This window comes from Heterodontus francisci, chromosome 41 (genome assembly GCF_036365525.1).
Source record: "Heterodontus francisci isolate sHetFra1 chromosome 41, sHetFra1.hap1, whole genome shotgun sequence".
In the NCBI taxonomy this organism is placed as follows: Eukaryota; Metazoa; Chordata; class Chondrichthyes; order Heterodontiformes; family Heterodontidae; genus Heterodontus; species Heterodontus francisci.
The window spans coordinates 17,707,665-17,724,183 of record NC_090411.1 but is presented as its reverse complement, the minus strand read 5'-3'; the positions used below and the strand labels follow the sequence as shown (position 1 = coordinate 17,724,183).

General features: G+C 44.5%; 2 protein-coding genes across 3 annotated transcripts in view; one reads left to right on the top strand and one right to left on the bottom strand.

Annotated features, from left to right (window-relative positions):
* triobpb (TRIO and F-actin binding protein b) overlaps nucleotides 1–16,519 on the bottom strand; it is a 154,608-nt gene that overhangs the window by 124,950 nt on the left and 13,139 nt on the right. The window lies entirely within an intron of this gene.
* On the top strand, nucleotides 9,498–9,911 carry LOC137353709 (profilin-3-like). Its single transcript, XM_068020071.1, has one exon. It carries the CDS (start codon nucleotides 9,498–9,500, stop codon nucleotides 9,909–9,911), a length of 414 nt encoding a protein of 137 aa, XP_067876172.1.

The following is a 16,519-nucleotide window of genomic DNA, read 5'->3' as shown; positions in this document are numbered from 1 at the left end:
CATGAGAGCGGTGGGGGGCGGGGGGGTGGGTGGTGTTGAAATGGCCGGCACCCGGAAGCTCTCAGGGTCGTGCTTACGGACTGAGCGGAGGTGTTCTGCAAAGCGGTCACCCAGTCTGCGTTTGGTCTTCCCAGTGTAGAGGAGACCACATTATGAGCAGTGAATACAGTATACTACATTGAAAGAAGTTCAAGTAAATCGCTGCTTCACCTGAAAGGAATGTTTGGAGCCTGGAATAGTGAGGAGAGAGGAGGTAAATGGGCAGGTATTACACCTCCTGCAATTGCAGGAGAAGGTACTGTGGGAAGGGGACAGGTGTTGGGGGCAATGGAGGAATGGACCAGGGTGTTGCAGAGGGAATGATCCCTTCGGAATGCTGACAGGGGAGGGGAGGAGAAGATGTGTTTGGTGGTGGCATCACGCTGGAGGTGGCAGAAATGGAGGATGATCCTTAGGATGTGGAGGCTGGGGGGTGGGGGTGGGGTGGAAAGTGAAGACAAGAGGAACCCTGTTGTGGTTCTGGGAGGGAGGGGAAGGGGTGAGGGCAGAAATGCGGGAAATGGGTCGGACACGGTCGAGGGCCCTGTCAACCACAGTGCGAGGGAATCCTCGGTTTAGGAAAAAGGAAGACATGTCAGAGGTGCTGTTGTGGAAGGTCGCACCATCAGAGCAGGTGCGTCGGAGATGGAGAAACTGGGAGAATGGAATGGAGTCCTTACAGGAGGAAGTGTAGTCGAGGTAGCTGTGGGAGTCGGTGGGCTGATAATAAATACTGGTGGACAGCCTATCCCCAGAGATTGGAAGCTTCCAATTTCCACCCTTCTCTCACCTTCACATGGTCCATCTCTGACTGTTCCCTTCCCGTCCTCGACTTCTCTATCTCTATCACTGGGGATAGGCCGTTCTCATGCCCACATTTCGTCCTCGGCCTACTGCAGCGTTCCAGTGAACATCAACGTATGCTCGAGGAACAGTGACTCACCTTCCGATTAGGCACGCTTCAGCTTTCTATTTATCACTGAAGGCAGCAGCACAGGTAGATAAGGTGGTTAGGAAGGCATATGGGATACTTGCCTTTATTAGCCGAGGCATAGAATATAAGAGCAGGGAGGTTATGATGGAGCTGTATAAAACGCTAGTTAGGCCACAACTGGAGTACTGTGTACAGTTCTGGTCACCACACTATAGGAAGGATGTGATTGCACTGGAGAGGGTACAGAGGAGATTCACCAGGATGTTGCCTGGGCTGGAGCATTTCAGCTATGAAGAGAGACTGAAAAGGTTAGGGTTGTTTTCCTTGGAGCAGAGATGGCTGAGGGGGGGATATGACTGAGGCATACAAATTTATGAGGGGCATTGATAGGTTAGATAGGAAGAAACTTTTTCCCTTAGTGGAGGTGTCACTAACCAGAGGGCATAGATTTAAGGTAAGGGGCAGGAGGTTTAGAGGGGATTTGAGGAAAAAATATTTCACCCAGAAGGTGGTTGGAATCTGGAACACACTGCCTGAAGGGATGGTAGAGGCAGGAACCCTCACAACATTTAAGAAGCATTGAGCACTTGAAACGCCATAGCATACAAGGCTACAGGCCAAGTGCTGGAAAATGGGATTAGAATGGTTAGGTGCTTGATGGCCGACACAGACACGATGGGCCAAAGGGCCTGATTGTGTGCTGTATAACTCTATGACTCTATACATATATATTCTTTTTTAATTATTTATTTTTTAACCATGTGCCTGTCTTAAGCTTGTTTTTCATGTCTTTGCTTTTGTACAGAACTGTTCATTATTCTGCCATCAGTACTCTCTCTGGACTAATACTTTGACTTTAGCTACAACTATTTAGCACTCCATTCGCATTCTGTTCCGTGACATCTCTGTCATTAATCTCTTCCTCCTCTGTCCTATCACAGACCTTCCTTCTTGCTCTTCTTTGCCCCCTTCCCCCCTTTCATTTGCTCAAAGACTGTTACATTTCTAACGTTTGCCAATTTGGATGAAAGGTCACAGACCTCTGTTTCTCGCTACACCGATGCTGCCAGACCTGCTGATTATTTCCGGCACTTTCCGTTCTCATGTCAGCATCCGCATTACCTTGCTCCTATTTTAAGGGAAATTTTAACCCTGCTCACCTGGCAGAAACTGGGTGGGGGGTTGAAATCCCCCGTGTAACTCACCCGCCAATATCCCACACCGATCCTGGGGGGTCACAACTCTAACCCACTCTTCTGAACAGGCGAGAAACATACCTGCTGTGATAGCTGTTAGCAAACTGACAACACCATTGATCTTGTGATTGAATGTGGTCAGAAAAAAGTGACCGACAAAAAAGAGGGATTAAAGCAGCTCCTGCTATCTCTATGAGAACAATCTAGAAAAATCTTGTAGTTGGATTAATTATCAGAGTGAATAAAATGTTGCGCATCTCTTGAACAAATGCTAAATGCTTTAATAGAGTTAGTAATGGCACAGAAGGAGGCCATTTGGCCTATCTAATCCATGCACGCTCTCTGTACAATCCAGTCCCATTCCCCCGCTCGATCCCCATAGCCCTGAAAGTTTTTTTCCCTCAAGTGCCCATCCAATTTCCTTTTGAAATCATTAATCGTCTCCACTTCCGCCACCCTCATGGGCAGTGAGTTCCAGGTCATTACCACTCGCTGCGTAAAAAAGCTCTTCCTCACATCTCCCCCTGTATCTCTTGCCAAAAACTTTCAATCTGTGTCCCTTAGTTCGTGGACCATAGCTAATGGGAACAGCTTTGGAGTTTAAGCTGAAACATTTATGGATAAAAAGGCCGCCCACTAGTTTTAACGTCACATTTTTTTTCAAAGTAGAGTTTGATTCCTTTTCATATGACGACATTTTTCAAATGTCTGGCTCCTTCTTCGTTACTGTGAAGACGTTACCCCCTCCCTTCTGTAAGCCACTCTTTTTAATTCACCAAGCAACAACCTTTACATTGCTGAATGTATATTGGGCATTATTAAATTATTTAAGTTTCTAAATTTGAGTGCATAATTTCCCCAAGGTGACAGGAGAAATCATGAATTGATAAATTAACCACTTGGGTTGTCAAGAAAAGCCACAATGGATTTTTTGTTTCCTTTTTCCTTCAAAACAGGGGACCCCGGCTTTCAGGACCATGTGAATGGTGATGGTGCAGGATGAACGAGTCGTTTTTTGATATTAAACATGCTTCACAGAGTTATGGAGCAACATTTCTTGGAAAAGTGTAGGTTCAGACAAAGGTCCAGTGGCGTGAAGAATTTAGGACCCTATCAAACATCACAGCGTGGTGATGATTTGAACGAATACTTTGCCTTTCAAAGGCTCGTCTTTAACCCATTCAGGGTCATTCGTTATCTTCTGAGAAAGAGTTCTTGAGGAGGGAGGGAAAGATATAGGAGTTACTTCCAAACGTAATTGTAAGCACCCCTGTCTGGACTGTAAAACCACCAAGCCTGGGCATCTCTGTTTCTCAAATTTGAACTGATTAGATAAATTCTTCATCAGCACAACATTCCAAATGATCTCAGCACCACATGCAGCCACAATGTAATTCCCCTTTAAGAGGTGCAGGCGAGCGTTAAGTAGTGCTAGGCACTCATGATATTGGGTCTCCTGCCGATGTGTGCAGACAATGAAGAGCGTGGGGACAGCTGACTGCGTATAGCAGTCATGGAAATGAATGGGCAGCATAAAGTTAGCATCCTGTCTGCATTGCAATCAACAGACACTGTGTTATTCGCCGATTGCAATCCCTGTGACTGTTTTTGGGGCTTATCCAATTTAACCTCCTTATATTTTGGAACAAAACTACTGTTTAGACTCATGGTTTATCCACCAATCCTTAAACAAATTACTTACAGCGATAGTGGCGGGATCATCTGTTTTAGTGATGTTGGTTGAAGACTAAATACTGGACACGGGTAACCCCCTGCTTTTCAATGAATACTGTTTTAGTTTCTCAGCTGAAAGACAGCACATCCAACAGTGCAGCACTCCCTCAGTACTTCACTGAGGTGGCAGCCTAGATCTTGCATAATAAAAGCAAAATACTGCAGACGCTGGAAATCTGAAATCAAAACAAGAAATGCTGGAAATACTCAGCAGGTCTGTCAGCATCTGTGGAGAGAGAAGCAGAGTTAACGTTTCAGGTCAGTGACCCTTCATCAGAACTGGCAAAGGTTAGAAATGTAATAGGTTTTAAGCAAATAAAGCAGGGGCGGGTCAAGAGATAACAAAAGAGAAGTTGTTGACAGGACAAGGTCAAAGAGAATAACTGGCCAGAAGGTCATGGAACAAAGGCAAACGGTATGTTAATGGTGTGCTGAAAGACAAAGCATTAGTGCAGAGAGGGTGTTAATGGACAGAAGAATGAACAGCCCTGGCCCAAAGCATAAACATGAAAAAAACAGTGGGTAGGCACATAGTAAAAAAAATGAATGAAACAAACTAAAATAAAATACATTTAAAAAAAGAAGAAAACACCAAAAATAAAAAGGGGAGCCTAGATATTGTTCTGAAGAAGGGTCACTGACTTGAAATGTTAACTCTGCTTCTCTCTCCACAGATGCTGTCAGACCTGCTGAGTATTTCCAGCATTTCTTATCTTTATTTCAGATTTCCAGCAACTGCACTAATTTGCTTTTGTTATATTAGACTAAATATTGTGTTGCTGTGTCTAAAGTGGGGTTTGAACCCACAATCTTCAGATTTAGAAATGAGCATGCTACCCACTAAGCCAAAGCTGACAACAAGGTGCACACAGTAGTCAAAATGGAATGTTGGCCTTTATCTCAAAGGGGGCTGGAATACTCAGGGGAGGAAATTCGGCTTCAGTTGAAGAAAGCCTTGGTTAAACCCCATCTGGAGTACTGTGTCTGTTCTGCACACTGTACCACAGGAAAGGTATATTGACCTTGGAGGGGAAGCAGCATAGATTCACCAGAATTCTCAGGGGTTTGAAGGGTTAAGTTAGAAGGACCGGTTGTAGAAACATGGCTTGTTTGCCTTGCATTTAGAACATTGAGGGGTGATCTAATTGAGGTGTTTACAATGGTAAAAGGATTCAATTGGATAGATGCAGATAGGTTCTTTCCTCTGGTAGAGGAATCTTAAAATTAGAGCAGAGCGGTTTGGGGGTGAAATCAGGAAGCACTTCTTCAAACGAAGGCTGGTAGAAATCAGGAACCTAAAAGTTGCGAATGCTGCGGCAATCGAAATTTTCAAGGTTGCGGCCAATGGATTTTTGTCAGGTTTGGATAGCGGGAGATAGGGAGCAAAGATGGGTAACTGGAGTTGAGGCATTGATCAGCATGATAATGACTGAATGGTGGAAGAGGCTCAAGGAACTGAATGCCTCTTCCTGTTCTTGTATTCCAATAGAGGTTTACAGCATGAAGGAGACCCTTCGGTCCATTGTGTCCATCCTAGCTTTTTGCTAGAGCAATCCAAAATGCATCCCACTGCTTAAATCTCTCCCCAGCTCAGTGTCTTCAAAAAAGCATAGAAATGGGGAAGGGAAATGGATAGAGAAAGAAAAGACAGCAGAACAAAGGGAAAGAAGTGAAAGAACCAGTGTGATTACTCAGACATGAACATTATAAACTGTGAACTGAAATTACAGGCCTGGCCACTTTCTCAAAGTCTATTTTCAGGACTACAGAGCAGCTATTCATCTCCATCAACAACAAAGACACTCCCAAATTCCCGAAGAAGAGCAGCAATGTCATTAACTGGCGTTTCCAGCAACAGCCCTTTCTCACAGACTTGCCCAAACAGCCACTACAATACCAAATGACTGCCAACTTACTCCAAACACTGTAAATCCTAATGACTGCACGCAGTCAGGCAAGAAAGGAAAGGACTGCCACTCCTTTTCATCTTTTTCATCGACCAGAAACGTTAACTCTGTTTCTCTCTCCACAGATGCTGTCAGACCGGCGAAGCATTTCCAGCACTTTCTGTTTTTATTTCAGATTTCCAGTAGCCGCAGTATTTTTTTTTTCCCGAGAATCCACTGGTGACAGGACATGGACTAACCAACCCTACTAGAGAATGTCCAGTAAAAAGTCTGGTCAATAACATACCAACACAGAGTACAAAATATACAGCCCATCATTTGTATCACACAAATCCAGAAGGCCAGTCCAAAATCTTAGCACAGTGGAATGATGGAGTGACGTCTGTTGACTATTCCAATGTTCTCCTGGTCTGCTGCCTTGCACACTTGTATCCTCACTTGCACCAAGTCTAGTTCACCCATCACCCCTGTCTGTGCTCTCTGACCTACTATGGGACCCGGTCTGGTAACTCCTTGAATTTAAAATTCTCATCCTTGCATTCAAATCCCTCCAAAGCCTCGCCCCTCCCTATCTCTGTAACATCCTCCAGCCATATATCCCTCCGAGCTATCTGTGCTCCTCCAATTCTGGCCTCCTGCACATTCCTGACTTCCTTCAGCCCACCATCGGTAGCCTTGCCTTCAGCTGCCTGGACCCTAAACTCTGGAATTCCCTCCCTCCATTCCACCTCTCTACCTTTCTCTCTCTTCCTTTTAGGCACTCCTTCGGCCTACTTCTTAGACCAAGCTTTAGGTCACCTGCCCTGATATAACTCTCCATATGTGGCTCAGTGTCAAAACACCTATTGGAATGTCTTACCACGTTAAAAATGCCACAGAATGCAAGTTGAACTGTGAAGGCTAATGGCGATTCTGGAGTTGTGTTCTCTGACCTATGCAGACGTGGAAATATTTCTCCACAATTTAACCTCGGCAGATTAAATAGGGGAAATTCGGGGCGTCGTCACAGAATGCAGGGTATTTGGTCTTTGAAATGAGTGGGCTCAACGCCCTGATTGGTTGCTTCTCAATCGTTTTGCTTTTGTATCCATATTACTAAGAGGTGATCGGTGGTTAATTTCTACCCCTCGATTATCACCAAGTGGTTCTTTAAGAATTGCTTTTCAAACATTAATGCCCCATGGCACCAAGTGTTTACAGTTGCCAAAGTTTGCACCTCTGCTTTCCCCCCTATAACGCAACTAATGGAATACTGATTATAGCAGCAGTGTAATATCTTAACATCCTCCCCCCCCACTCACATTGCAATGGCTTCTTTTCGTAGGATCATACAACACGGAAGGAGGCCATTCAGCCCGTTGTGCCTGTGCCAGCTCTTTTCAAGAGCCATCCAATTAGTCCCACTCCCCTGCTTTTTTCCCCCCATAGCCCTGCAAATCTTTCTTTGTTAAGTATATATCCAATTCCCTTTTGAAATGTAATCTTGAATCCGCCGCCACCACCCTTTCAGGCAACACATCCCAGATCATAGCAACTCGCTGAGTAAAAACAATTCTCTCATTTCTCCCGCTGGCTTTTTTTGCCGATTATTTTCAACTGTGTCCTCTGGTTAATGACCATCCTGCGATGTACTCGATCAAAATCGATCGTGATTCTGAACCTCTCGAGTAAATCTCCCCTTAACCTTCTCTGCTCGAAGTAGAACAATCCCAGCTTTTCTGGTCTCTCCACGTCACTGAAGTCCCACATCCCTGGTGCCATTCTGGTAAATCTCCTCTGCACCCTCTCCAACGCCTTGACATCCTTCCAAAGTGTGGTGCCCAGAATACACCAGGCTACTTGATTTCAGATTTCACTGACAAATAAAACTCACAAAAATCCTGAAATCTAATGCAATGAAAAGGAATTTAACCAATTCAGTTTACGTAGTTACATAGAATCGCATAGTATCTACAGCACAGAAACAGGTCATTCCTCCTAACATGTCCATGCCAGTGTTTTTGCTCCACATCAGCCTCCTTCCACCCTTCTTTGTCCAACTCTATATATATATAAACATACGAGCGTATGAATTAGGAGCAGGAGAAGGCCACTTGGCCCCTCGAGCCTGCTTTGCCATACAATAAGATAACATTATGTTATGTGAATTGAAAGGGAGCTTGCGGATGGTGATGTTCCCATGCATCTGCTGCCCTTGTCCTTCTAGATGGTAGAGGTCATCGGTTTGAAAGGTGCTGTCGAAGGAGGCTTGGCGAGTTGCTGCAGTACATCTTGTAGATGGTACACACTGCTGCCACTGTGCGTCAGTGGTGGAGGGAGTGAATGTTTGTAGATGGGGTGCCAATCAAGCGGGCTACTTTGTCCTGGATGGTGTCGAGCTTCTTGAGTGTTGTTGGAGCTGCACCCATCCAGGCAAGTGGAGATTATTCCATCACACTCCTGACTTGTGCCTTGTAGATGGTGGACAGGCACTGGGGAGTCAGGAGATGAGTTACTCATCGCAGAATTCCCAGCCTCTGATCTGCTCTTGTCGCCACAGTATTTATATGTCCGGTCCAGGTCAGTTTCTGCTCAATGGTAACACACAGGATATTGATGGTGGGGGATTCCACGATGTAACTGAATGTCAAAGGGAGATGGTTAGATTCTCTCTTGTTGGAGATGGTCTTTGCCTGGCATTTGTGTGGCGTGAATGTTACTTGCCACTTATCAGCCCGCTGGAAATATTGTCCAGGTCTTACTGGATGCAGGCACAGAGTTTACTATCTGGGGAGTTATGAATGGGACTGAACGCTGTGCAATCATCAGTGAACATTCCCACTTCTGACCTCACGATGAAGGGAAGAGCACTGATGAAGCAGCTAAGCTGGTTGGGGCTACAGTGAGGAACTCCTGCAGTGATATCCTGGGGCTGAGTTGATTGGACTCCAGCAACCACAACCATCTTCCTTTGTGTTAGGTATGAATGACTCCAACCAGTGGAGATACTGTGTCCAAAGAGACCAGGAATACTGCAGGTTCAAACCCCAGTCTGTGCTGAGTTACGATGTGCTGGTGGTGACAGTATAACTGGTTTTGACACCCTTGGGCTAAAGATTGACAATGATTTAACCAGTGCTCCTCCTGCTCCTGATATTAAAGGCTGGCATCGCCATTAGGAGAAAGAATTGCTTGATCGTCAGGGATAACCTCGACAGTGGCACGACGGATTTCATGATAAAGGGAGGACTAGGTACCAATATCTTCACTACCATGAAGGCCATGGTGCTTGTGATGGGCATGAAAAGGATCTGTGGCTAGAATGTTGAGTGTGTTTGAGAGTGAGCTCTGCCTACATCTAGGGGACTATAGCTCAGCATAAGTCAGTGCCTTCAGGAGCGGAAGGGAAGGGAGGACAGAACGTGGAACGGAGGGATTCTGCCTTTCAACAGGATATTCAATAAACAATAAATCTTCAGATGTTGCAATCATTGCCAAATTACAGAGAGATACAAACAAGACATGAACTCATAAAAGAGTGATGTCACCCTGAAGTGATGGCACTGACGTGTCATGCATGACGTGATGTCACTCACTGACCTCACAATACCACAGGACTGTTTAGTCCTCTCACATTCATGATCTGTTGTCAGTGCGACAAGACTAAGGCTAGTCTGTGCTTGAAACCAATCTTGGATCAAGGAGAGGATGTCAGACTGGAAGAATTACATCAACAGTATACTGAAGGATAAGAATGTGGAAGATGCCGCCATTGTAGGCCACGCTGACAACAAGTCCGTCTGGGCTTCGAAGCCTGGTGGTGTGTTGGCCGCCATCTCCCCACAGGAGGTCAGCATGTTAATAGGACAGGACCGCAAAGCTTTCTTACAAACGGGCATCACAATCGGGGGAAAGAAATGTTCCGTCATCCGGGACAACCTCATGGTCAACAATGACGGAGTGATGGACGTGAGGATGAAAGGAGGTCAAGGAAAGAGCATCTGCATCGGCAAAACCATCAAGACCATGGTGTTTGTCATTGGCAAAAAGGGAGTTCATGGCGGAGCACTCAACAAGAAGGTCCATGAGGTGGCCAACTACCTGAAACAAAAAGGCATCTAAAGGGAGGGATGGGATTGACAGAGAATTTTCAAATCTGGATTAAAATACATTGTTAAATATTATCAACTGATTCTGTAGATTTATTTTTTTTTTGAAAAGCACTGCACACAGGTTTCTGTTATAGGAAGGTGTAAAGTGGTAGATAAATATACTGCAAATACATTACAGTACCCTGGCAATCATGCTCGGCCTCAGCGTAACTTGTACTCCGGCTACAGCTCTGAGATCCTATTGGCTGAGAGCAGCAACATTATTACACAATAAAACCTCTTAGAACAATCTCAACCGTCACAGTTCAACAGCGAATGTCAGCCGTTAGGAATGAAGCTGTACAGGGCTTAGGACAGGCCACACCTGGGGTACTGTATAGTGCTATGGCTAACATCACCAGAGGACATCAGCAAGGACAAATTCCTTGTGTTAAAGGGCTGAACTATGAGGTATGACCAGATAGGCTCATGTTCATGAACAATATACTGGTGGGGCCATTACAAAAGCTAGATGAAATACCTAACCGGTTTCGAGGAAGTACACAACCTTGCGAACACGTTATCTCAAGGCAGCAGGTTTATAGAACCATAGAATCATAAAGAGACAATTCGGCCCATCGTGACTGTGTCAGCTCTTTGACAGCTATGCAATTAGTCCCACTACCCTGACCTTTCCCCATAGTCCTGCAAATTTCTCCCCTTCAAGAAATTATCCAGTTCCCTTTTGAAAGTTATCATGTGCTTCCTCCAGCCTTTCAGGAAGTGCATTCCAGATCGCAACAACTCACGATGTACATAAGAACATAAAAGAAAGGAGCAGGGGTAGGCCATTTGTCCCTTTGACCCTGCTCCGCCATTCAACAAAATCATGGCTGATCTTCTACCTCAACTTCACCTTCCCGTACTATCCCCATATTCCCTAATTCCCCTTAGTACCCAAAAACCTATCGACCTCTGTCTTGAGTACACTCAATGACTGAGCACCCACACTCTCTGGAATAGAGAATTCCAAGGATTCACAACCCTCTGAGCAAAGAAATTTCTCCTCATCTCAGTCCTAAATCGCTCATCCCTTATTCTGATATCGTGACCCTGTGTTCACGATTGCCCAGCTAGAGAAAACGTTTTCTCAGAATCTCCCTGTTAAGCCCCTTAAGAACTTTATGTTTCGATTAGATCACCTTTCATTCTTCTAAACTTCTGGGAATATAAGCCTAGTCTACTCAATGTCTCCTCTTAGGACAATCCGCTCATCCCAAGAACCAGGTAGTAAACCTTTGTTGCACTCCCTCCTTCCTGAGATAAGGAGGCCAAACTGTGCACAGTGCTCCAGGTGAGGCCTCACCAACGCCCTGTATAATTGTAGTAAGATTTCTTTACTCTTATAATTCAATCCCTTTGTAACGAAAGCTAACATACCATTTGCCTTCCTGATTGCTTGGTGTATCTGCACGTTAACATTCTGTGATTCTTGTACCAAGACACCCAGGTCCCTCTGAAAGCAAACATTTCCCTGTCTCTCACCATTCAAAAATACTCTGTTTTTTTATTTTTCCTATCAAAGAAGATAACTTCACATTGTATTCCACCTGCCATGTTCTTGTCCACTTACCCAACCTGTCTCTATCTCTCTGCAGCTTCTTTGCATCTTCCTCACTGCTTACTCTCCCACCAAACTTTGTATCATCAGCAAACTTGGATACATTGCACACAGCCCCCTCATTATTAATATAGATTGCAAATAGCTGAGGCCCAAGTCCTGATCCTTGTGGTGCCCTGCTCGTTATAGCCTGCCAACCTGAAAATGTCCCATTTACTCCTACACTCTGCTTTCTGTCCATTAACTAATCCTCAATCTCTGCTCATATATTACCTCCAATTCCATAAATCCTAATTTGGTATAATAATCTCTCATGTGACACCTTATCAAAAACATTTTGAAAATCCCATGCATTGGTTCCCTTTTATCCATCCTACTAGTTACATCCTCAAGAAGCACTAATAGAATTGTTAAATATGATTTCCCTTTCATGAGTTGGTGTTGACTCTGCTTATATTGTATTATGATTTTCTAAATGCCCTTATCATGCTAGGCCCCAACCTACCAAGAATGAGGCACATTAATTTTGTCATGAACATTGATTTTAAACTGTTACTGGCGTGAAGAAAGGACTTGTTAAACAGATCAGCCATGGCTGGAAAAGATATTTGCTTATTAACAGACAGTGCTTGGAAGGACAAAGGACCATTCCCTGACACATTCAACCCACAATGGACCTTGATCACCAGGTATTGTGTGTAAGAGGAGCATTCCAGAGACTGATAAGCTGATAACAATCCAAAACGTGGTTAGACCAGTTGGTCACATGACAAACTTGCTTGGCAACCTGGGTTTTGCAGAACTGTACAAATAGTTTGAACTCAGGGTGGCTGTGTACTCCTGGACTGAGAAGATCTCTCCTGTCTGCTCCCATCTCTTTCTCACAAGCCTCTGAATCCACTGAGGACACATGAACTTCAAGAGAGAAAAGTCGCCTACATCGAACAAGGTTTAAGAACAATACTGGGCCCCAACAAGAATCAAGATCTACCTACAATCAAGGACTCTACAGCTCAAAGAACTACAACAAAATCTCTTCAGATATTGCCTCAAACTTTTCCACTTTATTTTTCTTCTGCTCTTTCCTGTCTCTATTTGCATGTTTGTATCGCATATGCATGCTAGAGTGGGCATGTCATGTATCCATAGGCATCAGCTGAATTAGAGTTTAAGTTCAAGCTTAAAAAATTTCAACTTTTCTTCTTCAAACCTATGAAAACCTGCTTGTGCTGGTTTCTTTGCCTCAGAATTGGAAAGTGGTGAACAAGGATTCACCAAGGGGGAGATAAAAACACGGTGTGTTTAAAATTAAACCCTGTTACGGTAAACCCAGGTGAAGGCTGAAAGGGAACCCTAGACCCCTTTCTCACATGGTCGTAACACCCTGTTACCACGTCCCTAATAATTAATTCCAGCATTTTGCCTACTGCTGATGTTAGACTAACTGGTATAGTTCCAGCTTTCTCTCTTCCTCCTTTCTTAAATAACAGGGTTATGTTTGCTACCTTCCAATCCTTGGGAACTAATCTAAGGAATTCTGGAAGATCAAAACCAATGTATCCACTATCTCTGCAGCTAATTCTTTTAAAACCTGAGGATCCAAGTCGTCAGGTCCAGGGGATTTATCGCCACTTAGTCCCATTAATTTCTCCAGTACTATTTACTTATACTGATTTTTTTTAATTCCTCATTCTCACTTGGCCCTTGGTTCCCCATTATTTCCAGAATGTTTTTCGCATCTACTATTGTGAAGACAGTGAAGGTAATTGTTTAATGCCTTTGCCATTTCCTTATTCCCCATTATAATTTCACCTGGCTCTGCCTCTAATGGGCCTATGTTTACTTTCACTAAGCTCTTGCTATTTACTTGCCTATAGAAACATATAGTGGGGAAAGTCTTCGCTCGAGTCGCTTTAAACATGCTCCAGAAGCTGGCTGAGCGTGTCTACCCTGAGGCACAGTGTGGCTTTCGAGCAGAGAGATCGACCATTGACATGCTGTTCTCCCTTCATCAGCTACAGGAGAAATGCCGCGAACAACAGATGCCCCTCTACGTTGCTTTCATCGATCTCACCAAAGCCTTTGACCTCGTCAGCAGACGTGGTCTCTTCAGACTACTAGCAAAGATCGGATGTCCACCAAAGCTACTAAGTATCATCACCTCATTCCATGACAATATGAAAGGCACAATTCGGCATAGCGGCACCTCATCAGACCCCTTTCCTATCCTGGGTGGCTGTGTTCTCGCACCGACACTGTTTGGGATCTTCTTCTCACTGCTGCTCTCACATGCGTTCAAGTCTTCAGAAGAAGGAATTTTCCTCCACACAAGATCAGGTGGCAGGTTGTTCAACCTTGCCCGTCTTAGAGCGAAGACCAAAGTACGGAAAGTCCTCATCAGGGAACTCCTCTTTGCTGACGATGCTGCATTAACATCTCACACTGAAGAGTGTCTGCAGAGACTCATCGACAGGATTGCGGCTGCCTGAAATGAATTTGACCTAACCATCAGCCTCAAGAAAACGAACATCATGGGACAGGATGTCAGAAATGCTCCATCCATCAATATCGGAGACCACGCTCCGGAAGTGGTTCAAGAATTCACCTACATGGGCTCAACTATCAGCAGTAACCTGTCTCTCGATGCAGAAATCAACAAGCGCATGGGAAAGGCTTCCTCTGCTATGTCCAAACTGGCCAAGAGAGTGTGGGAAAATGGCGCACTGACACGGAACACAAAAGTCCAAGTGTATCAAGCCTGTGTCCTCAGTACCTTGCTCTATGACAGCAAGGCCTGGACAACATATGTCAGCCAAGAGCGACGTCTCAATTCATTCTATCTTCGCTGCCTCCGGAGAATCCTTGGCATCAGGTGGCAGGACTGTATCTCCAACACAGAAGTCTCGAGGCGGCCAATATCCCCAGCATATACAATCTACTGAGCCAGCGGCGCTTGAGATGGCTTGGCCATGTGAGCCGCATGGAAGATGGCAGGATCCCCAAGGACACATTGTGCAGCGAGCTCGTCACTGGTATCAGACCCACCGGCCGTCCATGTCTCCACTTTAAAGACGTCTGCAAACGTGGCATGAAGTCCTGTGACATTGATCACAAGTCATGGGAGTCAATTTCCAGTGATCGCCAGAGCTGGCGGGCAGCCATAAAGGCGGGGCTAAAGTGTGATAAGTCGAAGAGACTTAGCAGTTGGCAGGAAAAAAGACAGAAGCGCAGGGAGAGAGCCAACTGTGTAACAGCCCCGACAACCAATTTTATCTGCAGCACCTGTGGAAGAGTCTGTCACTTTAGAATTTGCCTTTATAGCCACTCCAAACCACTTCACAAACCACTGACCACTTCCAGGCGCTTACCCATTGTCTCTCGAGACAAGGAGGCCAAAGAAGAAGAGAAGAAGATAGAAACATTTACAAGCTGTTTTTATGTCTCTTGCTAGTCTACTCTCATATTCTCTTTTCTCTTTCCTTATTCATTTCTTGATCCTCTTTTGCTGAATTCTAAGTTCCTCTCAATCCTCAGGCTGACTGCTCTTTTTGGCAACATAATAAGTCTCTTCCTTTGATCTAATACTATCTTTAATTCCACTCATTAGTCATGGGAGGACCACTTTTTCTGTGGGGTTTTTGTGCCTCAAAAGAATGAATATTTGTTGCAAGTTATATATTAATTCTTTCAATCCTAGCCATCGCTTGTCTACTGTAACACCTTTTAATGTAATTTCCCAATTTATCTTAGAAAAAGTTCTCCTCCTCTTGCCTCTGGTTCTTTTGCCAATTGCCTTAAATCTGTGTTCATTGGTTACCAACCTTTCAGCCAGTAGAAATAGTTTCTCCTTATTTACTCTGTCAAAACCCTTCATGATTTTGAACACCTCTATTAAATCTCCCCTTAACCTTTTGTGCTCTAAGGAGAGCAATCCCAGCTTCTCCAATTTCTCTGTATAATGAAGTCCCTCATCCCTGGTGCCACTCTGGGAAATTTTCTCTGAACTCTCTCCAAGGCCTTGACATGTGTGTGGACTTTGGACGGATTGGACCCAGCTGAGAATCAATGCGTGAATAATGCATTGGCAATCAATGTCTGCCAAATGTGAGGAGTGACCAATGGCTGAGGCGCTGGCAGTGGGATCGCACCTGTGTAAAGAGGCAACCCTGTCGAGAGAAGAGCTAAGAGGAGGTCTGAAACACATCACTCTTCACCAACAATCACAATGGATGTTCCAGTAGGCGATAGGTTGTGATCAAACTAACTGAGGAATGAAAGGGGTCAGCTCACATTAAATATCAAGGACAACGCTAAAGACTTATACAAGAATATCAAGAGAAAGAGGGTGACGAAGAGTAATATGGGCCTTTTAAAGCCAGATGCAGATGATAGAAAATCAGGAGATGGCAGACTTGCTAAATACTTCCTTTCCATGGGTCTTTATGGTAGAGGATGAGGATAAAGTACCACAAATATGAGAAAAAATAAAAATAAATCTAGAGAGGAACCTACTGGATTCAATTTAAGTAAAACAATGGGAATGGAGAAAATAATGAGACTGAAGATTGACACATTTCCAGGACCTGACGAGTTCCATCCAAGGATATTAAAAGAAATAGATGAGGAAATCACAGATGCTTCAGTCGCAATCTTCCAAAACTCTGGTTATTCAGGAGTGGATTGAAAAACTGCTAATGTCACACCATTATTTAAGAAGGGTCAGAGAGAGATGAACTCAGAAATTATAGGCCTATTAGCCCAGCATCAGTTTTGGGGAAGTTACCAGAATCTGTTATTAGAGACAGAGTGACTGAGCTCTTAAATAAATATGAGCTGATCACTTGAATCACAATGAGCCACCCAGCAGTGCGAGCTGAACACACACTGAGTGGTCAGTGCAGCTTTCACAGTGTCTGTTCATCAACATGAGATACATCAGTGCTCGGCCCAACTGTAGCAGAAATTGACTGAACAGGTGGGAGGGGGGCAGTTGAAGATCAGCCACAGTTAACGTTATT